The sequence below is a fragment of the Aquarana catesbeiana genome, linkage group LG06 (assembly GCF_042186555.1).
Source record: "Aquarana catesbeiana isolate 2022-GZ linkage group LG06, ASM4218655v1, whole genome shotgun sequence".
NCBI lineage: Eukaryota > Metazoa > Chordata > Amphibia > Anura > Ranidae > Aquarana > Aquarana catesbeiana.
Window position 1 is genome coordinate 259751320 of NC_133329.1, and position 15180 is coordinate 259766499.

General features: G+C 44.3%; 1 protein-coding gene across 1 annotated transcript in view; it reads left to right on the top strand.

Moving 5' to 3' along the window:
* The window catches only part of LOC141146726 (aldehyde oxidase-like), a 230454-nt gene extending 225175 nt beyond the window's left edge, over positions 1-5279 (top strand). The window contains exon 35 of the mRNA XM_073633234.1: positions 1142-5279. Coding sequence (XP_073489335.1) covers positions 1142-1192 — 51 coding nt within the window. The 3' untranslated portion in view covers positions 1193-5279. The remainder of the gene's footprint in view (positions 1-1141) is intronic.
* The last annotated feature ends 9901 nt before the right edge of the window (positions 5280-15180 follow it).

Here is a 15180-nt window from a genome sequence, read left to right on the forward strand (position 1 = left end):
TGCAAATACCTGTCTTAGACAGGTATCTGCACCCCCCTCCCCCCTGAAAGGTGCCAAATGTGACACCGGAGGGGGGGAGGGTTCCGAAAAGCAGAAGTTCCATTTTTGTGTGGAACTCCGCTTTAAAGTTAAAGCGTATTTAAACCCAAGAAAAACAAATTTATATATTGCAGATTACTAATAATTAGATTTGTAGGCTACATTTTTTTCTGTTTTTATTTTTATTTATTTTCACCTGGTGTTCCAGCCGGTAACACCCTTCCTGTCTTACGGTGGCTATCTATAGAGGAGCAATAACAAACACTTTTGGATGGACTAGTAGATTTAGATGGACTTTATACAGGTGACCAAAAAATTAAACTTCAGCTGACACATTTTAAGCAGTTACAGAACATGGTTACATTTAGATGCACAGGAGGAAGCATTCAGCAGGGCTAGGCTTGACATTCCCAAATTCAATATTTGCATAAATTGGCTAATTTATGTGAGATACAGGGTAATCAGAAAGAAAGCTGTAAGTATGAACAAGTATCTCTAAATGCCCACTTTCTGTTTATACAGTCAGTTAGGCGGTGTAATTCTCCGTACACACGATCCGGAAATCAGACGCTAGATCGTACGTTTTTTTTTTTGCATGCTAGTCATATATCGAACCTGAAGCGTTTACTAAAGTAATGAAAATTCTCGTACGTAATGTCATGTGTTGTAGTGTATTTGTATTGTATTTTCGGACGACAACAGTACCAATTAAACGAAAATCGTACGATCTGGTATTGTACGAAAAAAATGTTGTGTTTGTCCAATCGGATAATATCGGATGAACTGTCGTGATCGGCTCTGTACTAACGATCCAATTATTGTATGATCATGTCAAAAGCGCTATTTTTCGTCCGATTTTCTGATCGTGTGTGGTAGTCAATCAGCTTCTAACTTCAGCTTGTTCAATTAAACTTTGACAACAAAAAAAACCTGGAAGCTGGCTGATTTCTATGCAGAGCTGCACCAGATTTTGCACTCCCCAGTTTTAGTAAATTACGGTAGCTCAATGTCGGCCCCATCCCATTTAATGGATAACTTGCCTGCAGTATCTGTTACATCTGTTACAGAACATAAAATAAAAAGTGCTTATGATTTCTTACAGATTCCACGAGATGAGCCTGGTACCTATATTCCCTGGGCTATCAATATATGAACACTGATCTCCACTAAAGGAACTCTATTATTCATCTGCTGCACAAAATCTTCTGTCTCATTGTTTCAGTAACATTAGTATACTATAAAAGTAGAGCAACATGTATCTTTAAGTATAGTAAGATTCATTGATAAGTGTGGTAAGGGAGGATAGTTCTTGTTCACTGAGAATGCTGATACCTTGGGTTCCTTGTAATGCTTAGCCTTTATAATATTAAAGCTATTTTTGACATTTAATCATGAAAACACTTGTGTGAAGGTTAACCACTAATCTATCCATGTTTTGTATATTTTATTAGCACTTTTGTTATTTTTCAGTTTAGTTTTATAGAGAGAAGATGTTTTCCTTTAAGACCTCATGAACTTAAGCATCCCATTAACAGATTATCCTAAGAAGAAGTGGATGGGAATTCCAAATGTCTGTCTTTACATGAAGGGGACAAAGCTGTCATTACTGAAGGGCAGTGCAGACATAAACATATTTACAGCTTTTTTGCTCAAATGAATTGCTCATAAAATTAGAATATTAGCGTTACCTGTACAACAGTCAGAAATCACTAGATCTGCAAAAATTCTGTGTGGATTTCTGTTGATGAAAAATAATCTTCATTTTATAAATTTTAGCATGATAATGAATGCTGACATCACCATTCTGTATAGTGAGAATTGTTTTTCTTAAGGCCAGCTAGCATAATCAAAGCTTTTTAGTTCCTTCTGCTTTTTTTTACTGTTTTATATAAAATACAGTGAATAAGGGAATTTCAGTTTAAATCAGCTAAATACATTTTTCAGGTGTACCAAAAAATAAAGGTGTGCCATTTCTTATAGGTTATCTTCTTTTTTTTTTTTATCAAACAGCCACAGCCTTAGTAGAAAGTAGTGGAACACAAATGGAAATACATACCTTACAGAGATTTTAACCATTCATTACTATTTAAAACTAAATACACTTTAATCTATGGGAACAACCAGGAGAAGGAGCGTTGCCACACAAAACTGCACTAAAAAAATATATGCATTACAGCCTACACTTATGCCCCGTACACACGATCGGACATTGATCAGACATTCCGACAACAAAATCCATGGATTTTTTCTGACGGATGTTGGCTCAAACTTGTCTTGCATACCCCCTTCCCGCCAAGCGTACGCAGATGTGTGGCCTCGGCTTTCAGGGGTTATACCAGGATGATGCCCGCAGCTGCAGGCATCATCCCGGTACCGTTTTTTAGAGCGGGCAATCAGCTTTCCAGGGATAGCAACCAATGCGGCTGAAAGCCGCTCAATTGTTATCCCGGAGGAGCGGGAGAGGACTCCCCCCCCCCCCTCCTGACACCTCCCGCCGCTCTGATCGGGCCTCCCGTCCCACCGGGAGAACCGATCCACGATCCGCCAATTCCGGCGGCTAGGGACAGACTGGCACGAAGCCGAAAATGGAGATATGAATACCCTGAAGTGCAAAGGAGGGATTGGAGGTCTTTTAAACCCCCGATCCCTCCATAAAGAGTACCTGTCACCACCTATTACTGTCACAAGGGATGTTTACAGTGATCAAATTTTTATTTTTTTTTTAAACACAATTTAATAATATAAAAATAAATAAAATAAATAAGAAAACGCATACGGAAGTCGCGCCCGCATATGTAAACGGTGTTAAAATCACACATGTGAGGTATCGCCAAGATCTTCGGAGCGAGAGCAATAATTCTAGCACTAGACCTCCTCTGTAACTCTAACCTGGTAACCGTAAAAAAAATTTAAATCATCGCCTATGGAGATTTTTAGGTACCGTAGTTTGTCGCCATTCCACGAGTGCGTGCAATTATAAAGCGTGACATGTTTGGTATCTATTTACTCGATCGTAACATCATCTTTCACATTATACAAAAAAATTGGGCTAACTTTACTGTTTCCTTTTTTTAAAATTCATGAAAGTGTCCCTTTTCCCAAAAAGTTGCGTTTAAAACACCGCTGCACAAATACCGTGTGACATAAAATATTGCAACAATCGCCATTTTATTCTCTAGATTCTCTGCTAAAAAAAATATAATGTTTGGGGGTTCTAAGTAATTTTAGCAAAAATTATGGATTTAACTTGTAAACACCAAATGTCAGAAATAGGCTAATGCTGCGTACACATGGTCGGACTTTACGGCAGACTTTGCCCGGCGGACTTCTCGACGGACTTTACGATGGACTTTCTGAATGAACGGACTTGCCTACACACAATCCACCAAAGTCCGTCGAATTCGTACGTGCTGACGTACGACCGGACTAAAACAAGGAAGTTCATAGCCAGTAGCCAATAGCTGCCCTAGCGTGGCTTTTTGTCCGTCGAACTAGCATACAGACGAGCGGACTTTTCGGACTTGATTTCGACGGATTGATTTAAAACATGTTTCAAATCTAAGTTCATCCAACTTTTGAGAAAACAAAGTCCGCTGGAGCCCACACACAATCGAATTGTCCGACGAAATCCCGTCCGCAGGGCAAAATCTTCCGTAAAGTCCGCTCGTGTGTACGCGGCATTAGTCATGAAAGGGATACACACGGTCACACAAAGTTGGTTGGCAAGAACGCGGTGACGTACAACATGTATGATGAGCCGAGAAAAATGAAGTTCAATAGCCAGTGCAGCACTTCTGCTTGATTCCGAGCATGCGTGGAACATTGTGCACACACGATCGGAATTTCCGACAACGGATTTTGTTGTCGGAAAATTTGAGATCCAGACCTCAAATTTTGTGTGACGGAAAGTTCGATGGAAAATGTCCGATGGAGCCTACACACAGTCGGAATTTCCGACAAAAAGCTCCCAAAAGCTCAGTCGGAAAATCCGACCGTGTGTACGGGGCATAAGAACCATAAAGGTATTCATGCACTGGTTTGTTAATGAACCAGCTGTCAAGAAAACATCTAGTAAAGCAGATTGACTGCACTGTGCATTGGACCTTCAGAAATGAGAAATTTCTATGATAAGCTTGCAGTTTTTCTATGTTTTTATTGGGGTTTTTTTTTTTTCAGAGGTTGTCAGGGATTCCTTGAGCTGTGGCTGATTAACCTCTCATCTGATGGCGCCTAAATAATTCTGGGACCAACACCACTTAGCAAAGCCAACACTGTAAAAGGGGCATTCTTCTCATACTTTATTAATTAATTCTAACAGGGATTCACCGAGACCTGAAAATTAATTTGAGGTTCCTCTGTAGTAAAAATGTTGAGAAAGGCTGCTTAAGGCTAGGTTTACACATGTGCGGAATTGCAGCTTGCGCAGATAAAAATGATTCATTCAGAGGTTCCTCTCCACTGTAGCTGCGGATCAGCTGACTGGGGGGGGGGGGAGGTGTAGTGAGGAGGGGGAGAGAATTCTTGTTCAGAACAGAACACATCTGCAAATCAGATGCATTCCCATGGAAGATTATGTGCCTGCAATTCGCACCACACTGCCTAGAAAACAGACACGTTTTTTGTGCAATATGGACTGCGGATGCAACGCACATATGTGAACCAGACCCGTTGAAAAGAACATATTTTCAAACGTTCTGCAAATTGGATGTGGTGTAAGCTGCATCCAATTGGCATATGTATGAACCCAGCCTTAAAGTATACTACCAGGCCATTTAAAATAACTGTGAGAAGTGGAATCACTGAGCAAATGGGAGGTATAGAAGGCAGAATGGACAGAGATCAAGCTTGATTGTTAAAGCAAAAGTTGGAAATTCAATATAATTTTAGCTGTCCACATTTATGAATCTAACCAAGCTTTGAATTGCAGCTTTCGCTGAACATAACGTCTGTCCTTGCATTTCTCATCAGATTGACCACATGTGTGACACATTTGCTTTAAATACATTTCTATATGACTCCACTCTCCAAAAACAGTTGATAGTCATATTTAAAAGTGTCTTTTTGTGCACTTGATATTGATTGCTGTTTTATTGTAATTAATAAAGAACAAAAGATCTTAAGGCTCTAATAAATCATAATTAATAAACGTTGTTTATTGTATGTAACCTGTAACTATAACACTATCGATGAATAAACATACATGGCATTAGCATGCATCTAATAAATAATTCTGGCTCTTGGCTAAATGTAATGATTTCAGCAGGTGTCTTTCAGCAGAACTTTAGATAAGGTTTATTGCTTTATATGTAAATAAAAGTCATGTATAAAGATGAAAATGAGCTTGGTCCAAATAATACAAGAGTTTTTTTGTCATTACACTTCATGGAAACACTTAGCACAGTGGATTCCACAAATCTGAATCCATGTCCGTCAAGTTTGATTTTTGCAACTCTGAACGTCAACCAAAGAAGGAGATTGCCACATAGGGTACCTCAATAATTTCAACAAGAATAAGGGATTTGAAGGAAAGGAAATCTGTCACAAAACAGAATAGCTAAATGAGAAGTCAAACACAGATATGATATTTTTTAGCTGCATAGCAGGCATGTTAACATGTGTGTTTTTTGGGCTGTCTCTGTGGCCCCAGCCATTTTAGAAACTTATAGAGACACTGTCAATAGATTTAAAATATTGTATAAAATAGGGCTTTGAAAAATACACTTCTAATGCCATTAGCATCTTTGTTGACTCCAAAATTGGTTGCAGAGCAGTATCCAATACTTTTGGGTGTGTCAGATGACTGTGACTGCTGTGACTCTTTCCCTTTTGCAGCTACATCACTAGGGTGTCAATGCAGATCTTAGAGACACACTAATGAGATAGCAACCAGGGAGTAGCTATGTTGGGCAGTAGGGAGACAAAGGCTTCCAGATTATCTGAAAATGTCATATAGCGAAGATTCCAACAGCTCCTTTAGCTCTGCAAAAGAGTATGTAAGGGAGGGGGTAGGTGGGTTATGGCGCACCTTCCTTCATGTTCCCCATTAACTCATTGGGTGCCAAGTGTGGGTCACATAAAAGGACTTCCCCTGGGGTGGGTTCTGCTGGGCTATGCTAGACACCTGCAACAGGATCACTCTTCTCACACATGGGGTACATTTACTTGAGTCACGTTCCATCAATGCCCTGGGATAAGTCTGAGGCCGTCGTGGGGGAATACTTGACCTTAAGGTGGGCCTCCACTCTCAGAGATGAACGTACACTGTGTATACTTGCACTGTAAGGCCCCTTTCACACTGGAGGGTTGGCGGCGGTAAAGCGCCGCTATTTTTAGCAGCGGTTTACAGCCGTTTTTGCGGGGGGTTTTGGGCCCTTTTAACCCCTGCTAGCAGCCGAAAAAGGGTTATAACGACCTGCAAAGCTGCGGCGCTTTGCCAGTGGTTGGGCAGCGGTGCCCATTTAGTTCAATGGGCAGGAGCGGTTTATGAGCGGTGTATACACCGCTCCAAAGATGCTGCTTGCAGGACTTTTTTTAGCGTCCTGCCAGCGCACCTCTCCAGTGTGAAAGCCCGAGTGCCCCGAGAGACAGGAGAGGCTCATTACAGGCGCTATACAGGTGCTATTTTTAGCGCTGTAGCGACTGCAAAGCGCCTCAGTTTGATAGAGATCTAACTGTTCTCCAGTTAACCCTCGGGTCCCTATGTAAATGTACACCTCTCACTGTAGATTGCATTTAGGAGGACATGTTGAGCTTATGTACACTCAACTCTTTCTTGATCTTCTGTACCTCTGTACAGGATGGGGACCTCGGCTGTGCCGATCCGCTCCCATTGCTATGGGAGACATACCGCTACAGAAGGAGTACCGACAACATCTCCCTCTTTGTAAAAGGCTGTCCCATCTGTACAGGTACACGCTACTGACAGGCTCCCTAATTTCTAACTCAGACTTGTGTGCTGCTTGGCATAACTGCAAAGGTAGAGTCCGTGCTGGTGTCTTCAGGAGGACTACAAGTCCCAGCAATCCCCATACATGTGGAAGGCTCCAGGACACAGGATTATAGCAGCTTTGCTGTAATCAGGACAGAAACACTCTCCCACTCTTTGCTGACTGTCTGTCTTTCCTTTCAATGCAGTAGGCTGTGTGTTGTGTGACTACAGGTCTCAGCAGCCCCAGGCATGTTGGCAGACTCCTCTCTGCAGGTGATCTCCAGTGATGACAGAAGAAGTAAAAGGTGGCTGAAGGAAGAGATGAGCAGAGCCCATCCGGGCAGATGGTGTGCTGGAGGATTGTGTTACATAGCAATGCCAGCCTGTCTTTTCCCATATGGCTGGACTTTGTCCGGGCAAAGCTCCCACCTAATTTATATCCACAGGAAAAGGGGTCAGAACCCATCAGAAGCCCGCCGAAAACATAGGCCTGGGAAATAAGTTAACCCTTTCCCTCCCTAGCTAGCACTTTCCAACCTGCTTACAGGTAAAGCGTGGAGTCAATGGAGGTGCTAATTGGAAGCATTAGAACTGTATTTTTCAAATTAGTATTTTAGTAAACTTTTTACTAGCAATAGGTATTTTTAAAGTAACTAAACCCCAGCTGTTTTCCAAGTGATAAAGGTAACACTAATCTAACATAATTTTGCAGCTTTATACTTTAGGAAATCTTTTATGACTTCTTTCTTTGGGTATTCGAATTATAATAATAACTGCTACCTACAAAATGTTATCCCAAAGTGTTATAATCCTTTTTTTTCTAAGGCTTTTCAGTATTTGCCAAATTTTGCTGTAGGAAGTGGAGAAGAGGATAAGTAGTCATGGAATTAACTTCAGAACATATTACATACGCAGGGGTTAAGCCCTTCCCACCCACAATCTGTATATAAATACTCCTTAGTAGGGATGAGCTTTGAGTTCTAGTCGAACCCATGTTCGACTCGAACATCGCATGTTCGACCGTTCGTCGAAGTGGCGCGTCATGGCCCATAATTCACTGCGGCATCGCAGTGCATTGCTGGCTGATGATTGGCCAAGCATGCACTATGACCCACATGCTTGGCCAATCACAGCGCCGTCTGTGCAGAGACCCGTAATTGGCCAAGGGTGGCTTTGGCCAATTATGCCTCAGGGGGTTTAGCACATGCCCCACACTATATAAGGCCGCCTGCGTGGCGGCCTTGTGTAGTGTGTTGCAGCGGCGGAGAGATAGACAGAGAGACAGTGTCATTTGATTTAAGTTAGATAGAGTAGGCAGGCGAGTCAGTTAGCTGCACTTACAGTGTATTGTGTATATATATATATATATGCATCCTAGGTGTTGTGTGTGTATAATATATATATATATATATATATATATATATACATATATATATATACACACACTGCATTCAGTTTAGCTAGATCCGTCCCTGTTATTCTCTTCCTACTGACAGGCAGGCAGGTGTTTTTACAGTATTTACAGCTACCTGAAGACAATTGCTGTTGTTCTGATCCTATTAGTACCACAGCAAGCAGCTGCAGTATTTACAGTTAGTGTAGTGCGTCCTCTGCACAGTGTGCACCTAAAGCTACCTGAAGACAATTGCTGTTGTTCTGATCCTATTAATACCACAGGCAGGCAGCTGCAGTATTTACAGTTAGTGTACTGTGTTCTCTGCACAATGTGCACCTAAAGCTACCTGAAGAAAATTGGTGGTGTTCTTCTGATCCTATTAGTACCACAGGCAGGCAGCTGCAGTATTTACAGTTAGTGTATTGCTTCCTCTGCACAGTGTGAACCTAAAGCTACCTGAACACAATTGCTGTTGTTCTGATCCTATTAATACCACAGGCAGGCAGCTGCAGTATTTACAGTTAGTGTACTGTGTTCTCTGCACAGTGTGCACCTAAAGCTACCTGAAGAAAATTGGTGGTGTTCTTCTGATCCTATTAGTACCACAGGCAGGCAGCTGCAGTATTTACAGTTAGTGTACTGCTTCCTCTGCACAGTGTGCACCTAAAGCTACCTGAAGACAATTGCTGTTGTTCTGATCCTATTAATACCACAGACAGGCAGCTGCAGTATTTACAGTTAGTGTATTGTGTCCTCTGCATAGTGTGCACCTAAAGCTACCTGAAGATAATTGCTGGTTCTCATACTAAAAATACTGCAGGCAGGCAGTTGAATCTGCTAGCTGCAGTATCAGTATATATATACATCCCAGCTTTGTGTAGCTACATCTCACTGCAGGCCATTAGTATGTCTGGAAGGCCAACAAGGAGAGGCAGACAGTCACAAGCCAATAAAAGAGGGCAAGCAGGCTCTGTGTCTAGAGGCAACAGTGCTAGTCGTGGAGACGGTGCATCTTCATCAGCACGTGGCCGTGGGACACGCTTGTCCTTTTTTTTGGCAGCTGGCTGTGTTGAGCCGCAACATGCGGAAGACATGGTAGAGTGGCTGACCAAGCCATCCTCATCCTCCTCATCCTCTCTCACCCAGGCTCAGGGTACTTTGTCTGGCAAAGCAGCTGCCAACGCGGCCTCTTCCCTCAGCTCAATGGCATCAGTCACTCCTTTGCTAGCCCCATGTCCTCCTGAGGAGTCCCCTGAACTGAACTGTTTGGCCACAGTGTTGGGTACATGCTCAAGGAGGATGCCCAGCGTTTTGAAGGCTCCAATGATGGTACCCAGCTAGAGGAAGGCAGTAACGTGAGCCCAGAGAGAGGGGGTGCCCAAGAAGGACAGCAATCTGGCAGTCATGTTCCCCCAGCTGCAGCATACTGCCAGCTTTGCTCCAGTGATGAGGAGGGAGGGGATGATGAGGTCACTGACTCCACATGGGTGCCTGATAGGAGAGAGGAGGAGGAGGAGGAGGCACATCTCCAATGAGGCAGGATGCCCTCCAGGGGCCAGCTTAAGGGCAGCACACCGACTGCATCACACCGCAGAGCTCCTCATGTGCAGGGCGCTGCTGTCTCTGCGCGTTATTCCAAAAGTTCTTTGGTGTGGGCCTTTTTTGAGATGAGTGCATCAGATCCCACCGCTGCTATTTGCAACATACGTCTCTAGCGTATCTCGCGTGGCCAAAACATCACCCGCTTGGGCACCACATGCTTGACCAGACATATGTCGACCTGCCATGCAGTTCGTTGGCAAGCATACCTAAAAGACCCACACCAAAGAACAAAGCGGACCTCTCCTTGCTCCTCATCAGCTGGGATCTCCAACCCCACTATACCTTCAGTCCTCTCTAAAACCTGCACTGAGAGGAATGAAGGTGTAGAATTAGGTGTGTCACAGCCAAGTACTTGCGGGCAATCTGCTATCGGTACACTGACATCAGATTGTACCAGGCAAATTTCCCTGCCCCAGCTGCTGCACCGCTGAAAGAAGTTCGCTCCCAGCCATCCACATGCCCAGCAGTTGAATGCTAGCTTGGCTAAATTGCTAGCACGTCAACTGCTGCCTTTTCACTTGGTAGACTCTGCCCCCTTCAGTGAGTTTGTGAAATGTGCAGTTCCTCAGTGGCAGGTTCCCAAACGGCACTTTTTCTCACGGAAGTCAATTCCGGCTCTCTACCGGCATGTGGAAGGCAATGTCTTGGCCTCTCTGGACAGGGCGGTCAGCGGTAAGGTGCATATTACCGCTGACTCATGGTCCAGCAGGCATGTATATTATTTGGTCTCTGTGAAAGTTATAGAGAGAAAATTGATCACACCTGATGCACTGACGGTGTCTCATTTGTTGAGACCCTAAGTGCTGGTTCACACTACAACGATTTGGGATCCGACTTGCCAGACCTCAAGTTGCCCCAAGTCGCGGGACATAAAAAATTCCATTGAAGTGAATGAGAGCTGTCTTAATGTACACTACTGAAATTGCTCCGACTTCAGAAAAGGTTCCTGTACTACTTCAAGGCGACTTCTAGGCAACTTGTACCCATAGATTTCAATGAAAGTTGCCTCTAAGTCAGATCTCCATCTATATTGAAGCGACTTTACAGGAAAAGAAATTAGTTTACCCAGGCAAACCCCTCCCTCCCAGAGAGCTGATTATTCTGTGATTGGCCACAGCCAAAGTAGCCTGTCCTGCAGGCAACTTTAAGTCGTGTTGTAAGTTGCTTAAAGTCGCGCTGAAGTCGCCTCCAAATCGCCTTACAAAGTCGCACTGTAAGTTGGGTTGCCCCTGTGTGAACCGAGCCTAACAGCCAGGAAAGTACAAATACCCCCCAAATGACCCCTTTTTGGAAAGTAGACATTCCAAGGTATTTAGTAAGAGGCATTGTGAGTTTTTTGAAGTTGTAATTTTTTCCCGCAATTCTTTGCAACATCAAGATTTTTTTTATTTTTATTTTTTTTCACAAAATTGTTATATTAGCAGGTTATTTCTCACACACAGCATAAGCATAGCACAAATTACACCCCAAAATACATTCTACTACTCCTCCTGAGTATGGCGATACCACATGTGTGAGACTTTTACACAACGTGGCCACATACAGAGGCCCAACATGCAGGGAGCGCCATTAGGCGTTCTTGGAGCATAAATTACACATATAATTTCTTGACTACCTCTTACACTTTTGAAGGCCCTGAAGCACCAGAACAATGAAAACGCCCCAAAAATGACCCCATTTTGGAAATAAAACAGCCCAACGTATAATCTATGAGGCATAATGAGTCTTTTGAACATGTCATTTTTTCCTACAAGATTTTGGAAAATGTGTAAAGAAAATGAAAACGCATTTTTTTTTTTTTTTTTTTACACAAAGTTGTCTTTTTATACAATATTTCGAACACATAGCATCTACATACCAAAAATGACACCCCAAAATAGATTCTCCTACTCCTGAGGATGGCGAAGCCACATGTGGGAGACTTTTACACAGCCTGGCCACATAAAGAGGCCCAACATGCAGGGAGCACACACATCAGGTGTTCTAGGGGCATAAGTTTCAAATCTAATTTGACTACTGTACGGGACACCGTGGCTGGGTCCTGGAAGGATGCTATATTTCCCCTCTGTTTGGACTGTGGTCCCTTTAAGGGAACAAAAAGGGTTAACTCACCTGTCAGAGGAAGTGGGTTTAAAACAAGACAGGAAATTGTAGGTGAGTGTGGAGGAGTATAGAGGAGACTGTGGATGGTGATTTTGTGTACAGCGATAAAAGTCAACGGCAGTAGAGTTGCCACCTCATCCCTTTAAACCCGAACACCATTGAATTACACAGGTTCTGAGGCTAATTAAATACAGATAAGGCACCAAGTGAGTTTAATTACCACCTTAATCAGCCACAGAACCTGTGTAATTAATATGTGTTCGGGTTTAAAGGGATGAGGTGGCAACCCTAAACGGCAGTGTCCTGCCTGGAAGCCTCCTGGCAGGGGAAGTTACCTGTGACAAAATCCAAGAACTGTTTAACTGCGATAGCAGTTCTGGACTGTGCAAGTCGGTGTGACTGAAACCTCTTTCTTTCGTTTTTGCTGCTGTGACGCTATTTAAGTTTAATAAACCTCCTTTTGACTGAAAAGCCTGTGTCCTGCGATCTAGCTAGTTCTCCCAACTTTACAACTGGTGCAGGGTGTGGGGCAGGACAGAGTAACAGGCATTTTTCTTGCTGTTTTGGCATTTGGACTTAAACTGACAATTAAGGAGACAGTACATTGGATTTATGTCCTGGGTTAAAGCTGCACAAACCCTGAAAGCTGAAGCAATGGAGGAGCTAATTAAACAACTGTCCCTGGCTAATGTGCAAGCGCAGACTCGCCATGATGAAGCTAATCAGCGCTTAGCAACCCAGCTGGAGGTACAGCAAGAAAATAATCGCCTGTTGGTGGTCCAGTTGGCAGCCCAGCAAGCGCCCCAGCAAGGGGTTATGCAGGCTCAGGTGACTGCCTTAAAAGAAGTAGTGCAGCAGCTTTCTCAGGGCCGTGAGCAAGCGACTGTTGCCCCTGGCAACCAGGTGACCGTGAGGGCAAGCCATTTTTTGCAGAAGTTGTCCCTGAGTCATGATGTAGAGGCATTTCTTGCTACATTTGAGAGGACGACAGAGAGAGAAGGGTGGCCCCAGGACCAGTGGGCCGGCCTAATTGCTCCTTTCCTCACCGGAGATCCTCAAAAAGCCTACTTCGACCTGCCCCCGGATGACGCTAAAGATTATCAAAAAGTAAAGGTAGAAATAATGGCTCGTCTGGGGGTGACTCCGGCCATTTGGGCCCAACAAGTGCACCAATGGAAGTATCGTCCAGATTGGCCACTCCGGTCTCAAATGCTTGACCTGGTGCAACTGGTAAAAAAAATGACGTGGAGCGAGTCGTGCTGGACCGATACTTAAGGTCACTGCCAGACGACCTTCAACGGTGGGTCAGCCATGGTGACCCCAAAACAGTGAACCACCTTGTCGAGATGGTGAAACAATATACAGTGGTGGAGGATCTGCTTGGCCCTACCAAGCGCCAAGGGCCCAGTCTGCCACGGCCTATTTGATCGATGGCGCCCTTCCAAAGGACATCCCACGGAGCCCTGGAACCAACACCCCGGAAGGCCAAGAGTCACTCCCGGTACCTCCTCAGCATTCTGTTCCTGTTCGGAAAGGAGGGGATGAACAATGTTGGCAATGTCATTCCTGGGGCCATACCCGGGCCTAATGCCCACTGCAAGAGGAGCCCATGGGTTCTTCGGAGGGGGTATTTTTATGCCCATAAAGCATGTACAACACATCTTGACCTTGGAGAGGGGAAATTTGAGAGTGAAGTCCAAGTGAACCACCTCCCTGCCCGTGCTTTGTTGGACTCTGGAAGCATGGTAACCCTGGTTCATCCTAGAGTATTTGGGAAGATCGGTCCGGTAAGCAAAACTTTACGGGTTGTGTGCATTCATGGGGACACTAGAGAGTACCCTCTCATCTCAGTGTCCATCTCCACAGCATGTGGCACTGGTACTCAAGAGGTGGGGGTGGTAAAGAACTTGGTACATGATGTGATAATAAGACGAGACTGTCCATTATTTGCAAAACTCTGGGGACAAGGAGAACTACCTGAACGGTCCAGAGACGGGGAGAAACTAGTCCATCTGTTCCTGCTGTTGAGGGGAATAACCCTGAAATGCCAAATGTTCTTAATGTGGATCAAGATGATGAAAATGCTAATGATTTGATTAATGGTGATGAAAGTATTGCTGATACTGTTAAGGATGTCAAGATGTGTGGTTCATAGACCTACCTGAACACTAAGGGGGGGACCTTCCCCACTTCAGGTAATGCTGGGGGAAGAGGATGAGAAAGTGGCCTCTACCCCTGCCCTGGCAGATTTGGGTGTTCCCCAGGGGGCATTTGGTACTGCCCAGATGCAGGACCCCACTTTGGCCCGTGCACAGGAACAGGTTGTAGTAGTAAATGGGGTTCCCCAAGAGCCAGGTGCGAATGAGTGGTGGCCACACTTTGCAATATTTAATTAGTTGCTTTATCGGGTTACCAAAGTGAGAGAAAATGTGGTAGAACAATTATTGGTACCCCAGCAGTATAGACACAAGGCCCTGGACCTGGCCCATGACGATGTTTTAGGGGGACACCTGGGAGTTGAAAAAACTGAGGCACAGATCACCGACCGGTTTTACTGGCCAGGTCTGAAAGCAGAGGTAAGGAGATACTGTACCTCTTGTCGCACCTGTCAGTTGAACGCTCTAGTGACCCACTTCCGGATCCCTTTGGTCCCCCTGTCCATAATTGAGGTCCCATTCTAGAGGATAGCCATGGCTATAGTTGGTCCCTTGGTAAAGTCGGCTCAAGGTCACTCCTACATACTGGTGATCCTCGACTATGCCACCGGATATCCTGAGGCGCTACCCCTGCGGAATACTTCCTCTAAGGCTATTACCCGGGAATTATTCCAGTTGTTTACACGGACTGGTTTTCCCAAGAAAAAATTTCAGACTTACCAGGGCTCACTAGTGTCATAGAGCATGATATTATCACAGAACCAGGAGTCAAAGTTTTTGTCCGGCCCTACCGTATCCCAGAGGCTCAAAGGAAAGCCGTTTCAGAGGAAGTGAAGAAAATGTTAGACCTGGAGATTATTGAAGAATCGCAGAGTGAGTGGTCGAGCCCGATTGTGTTGGTACCGAAGCCCAACGGGACTCTGCGATTCTGCAATGATTTCCAGAAACTTAATGAA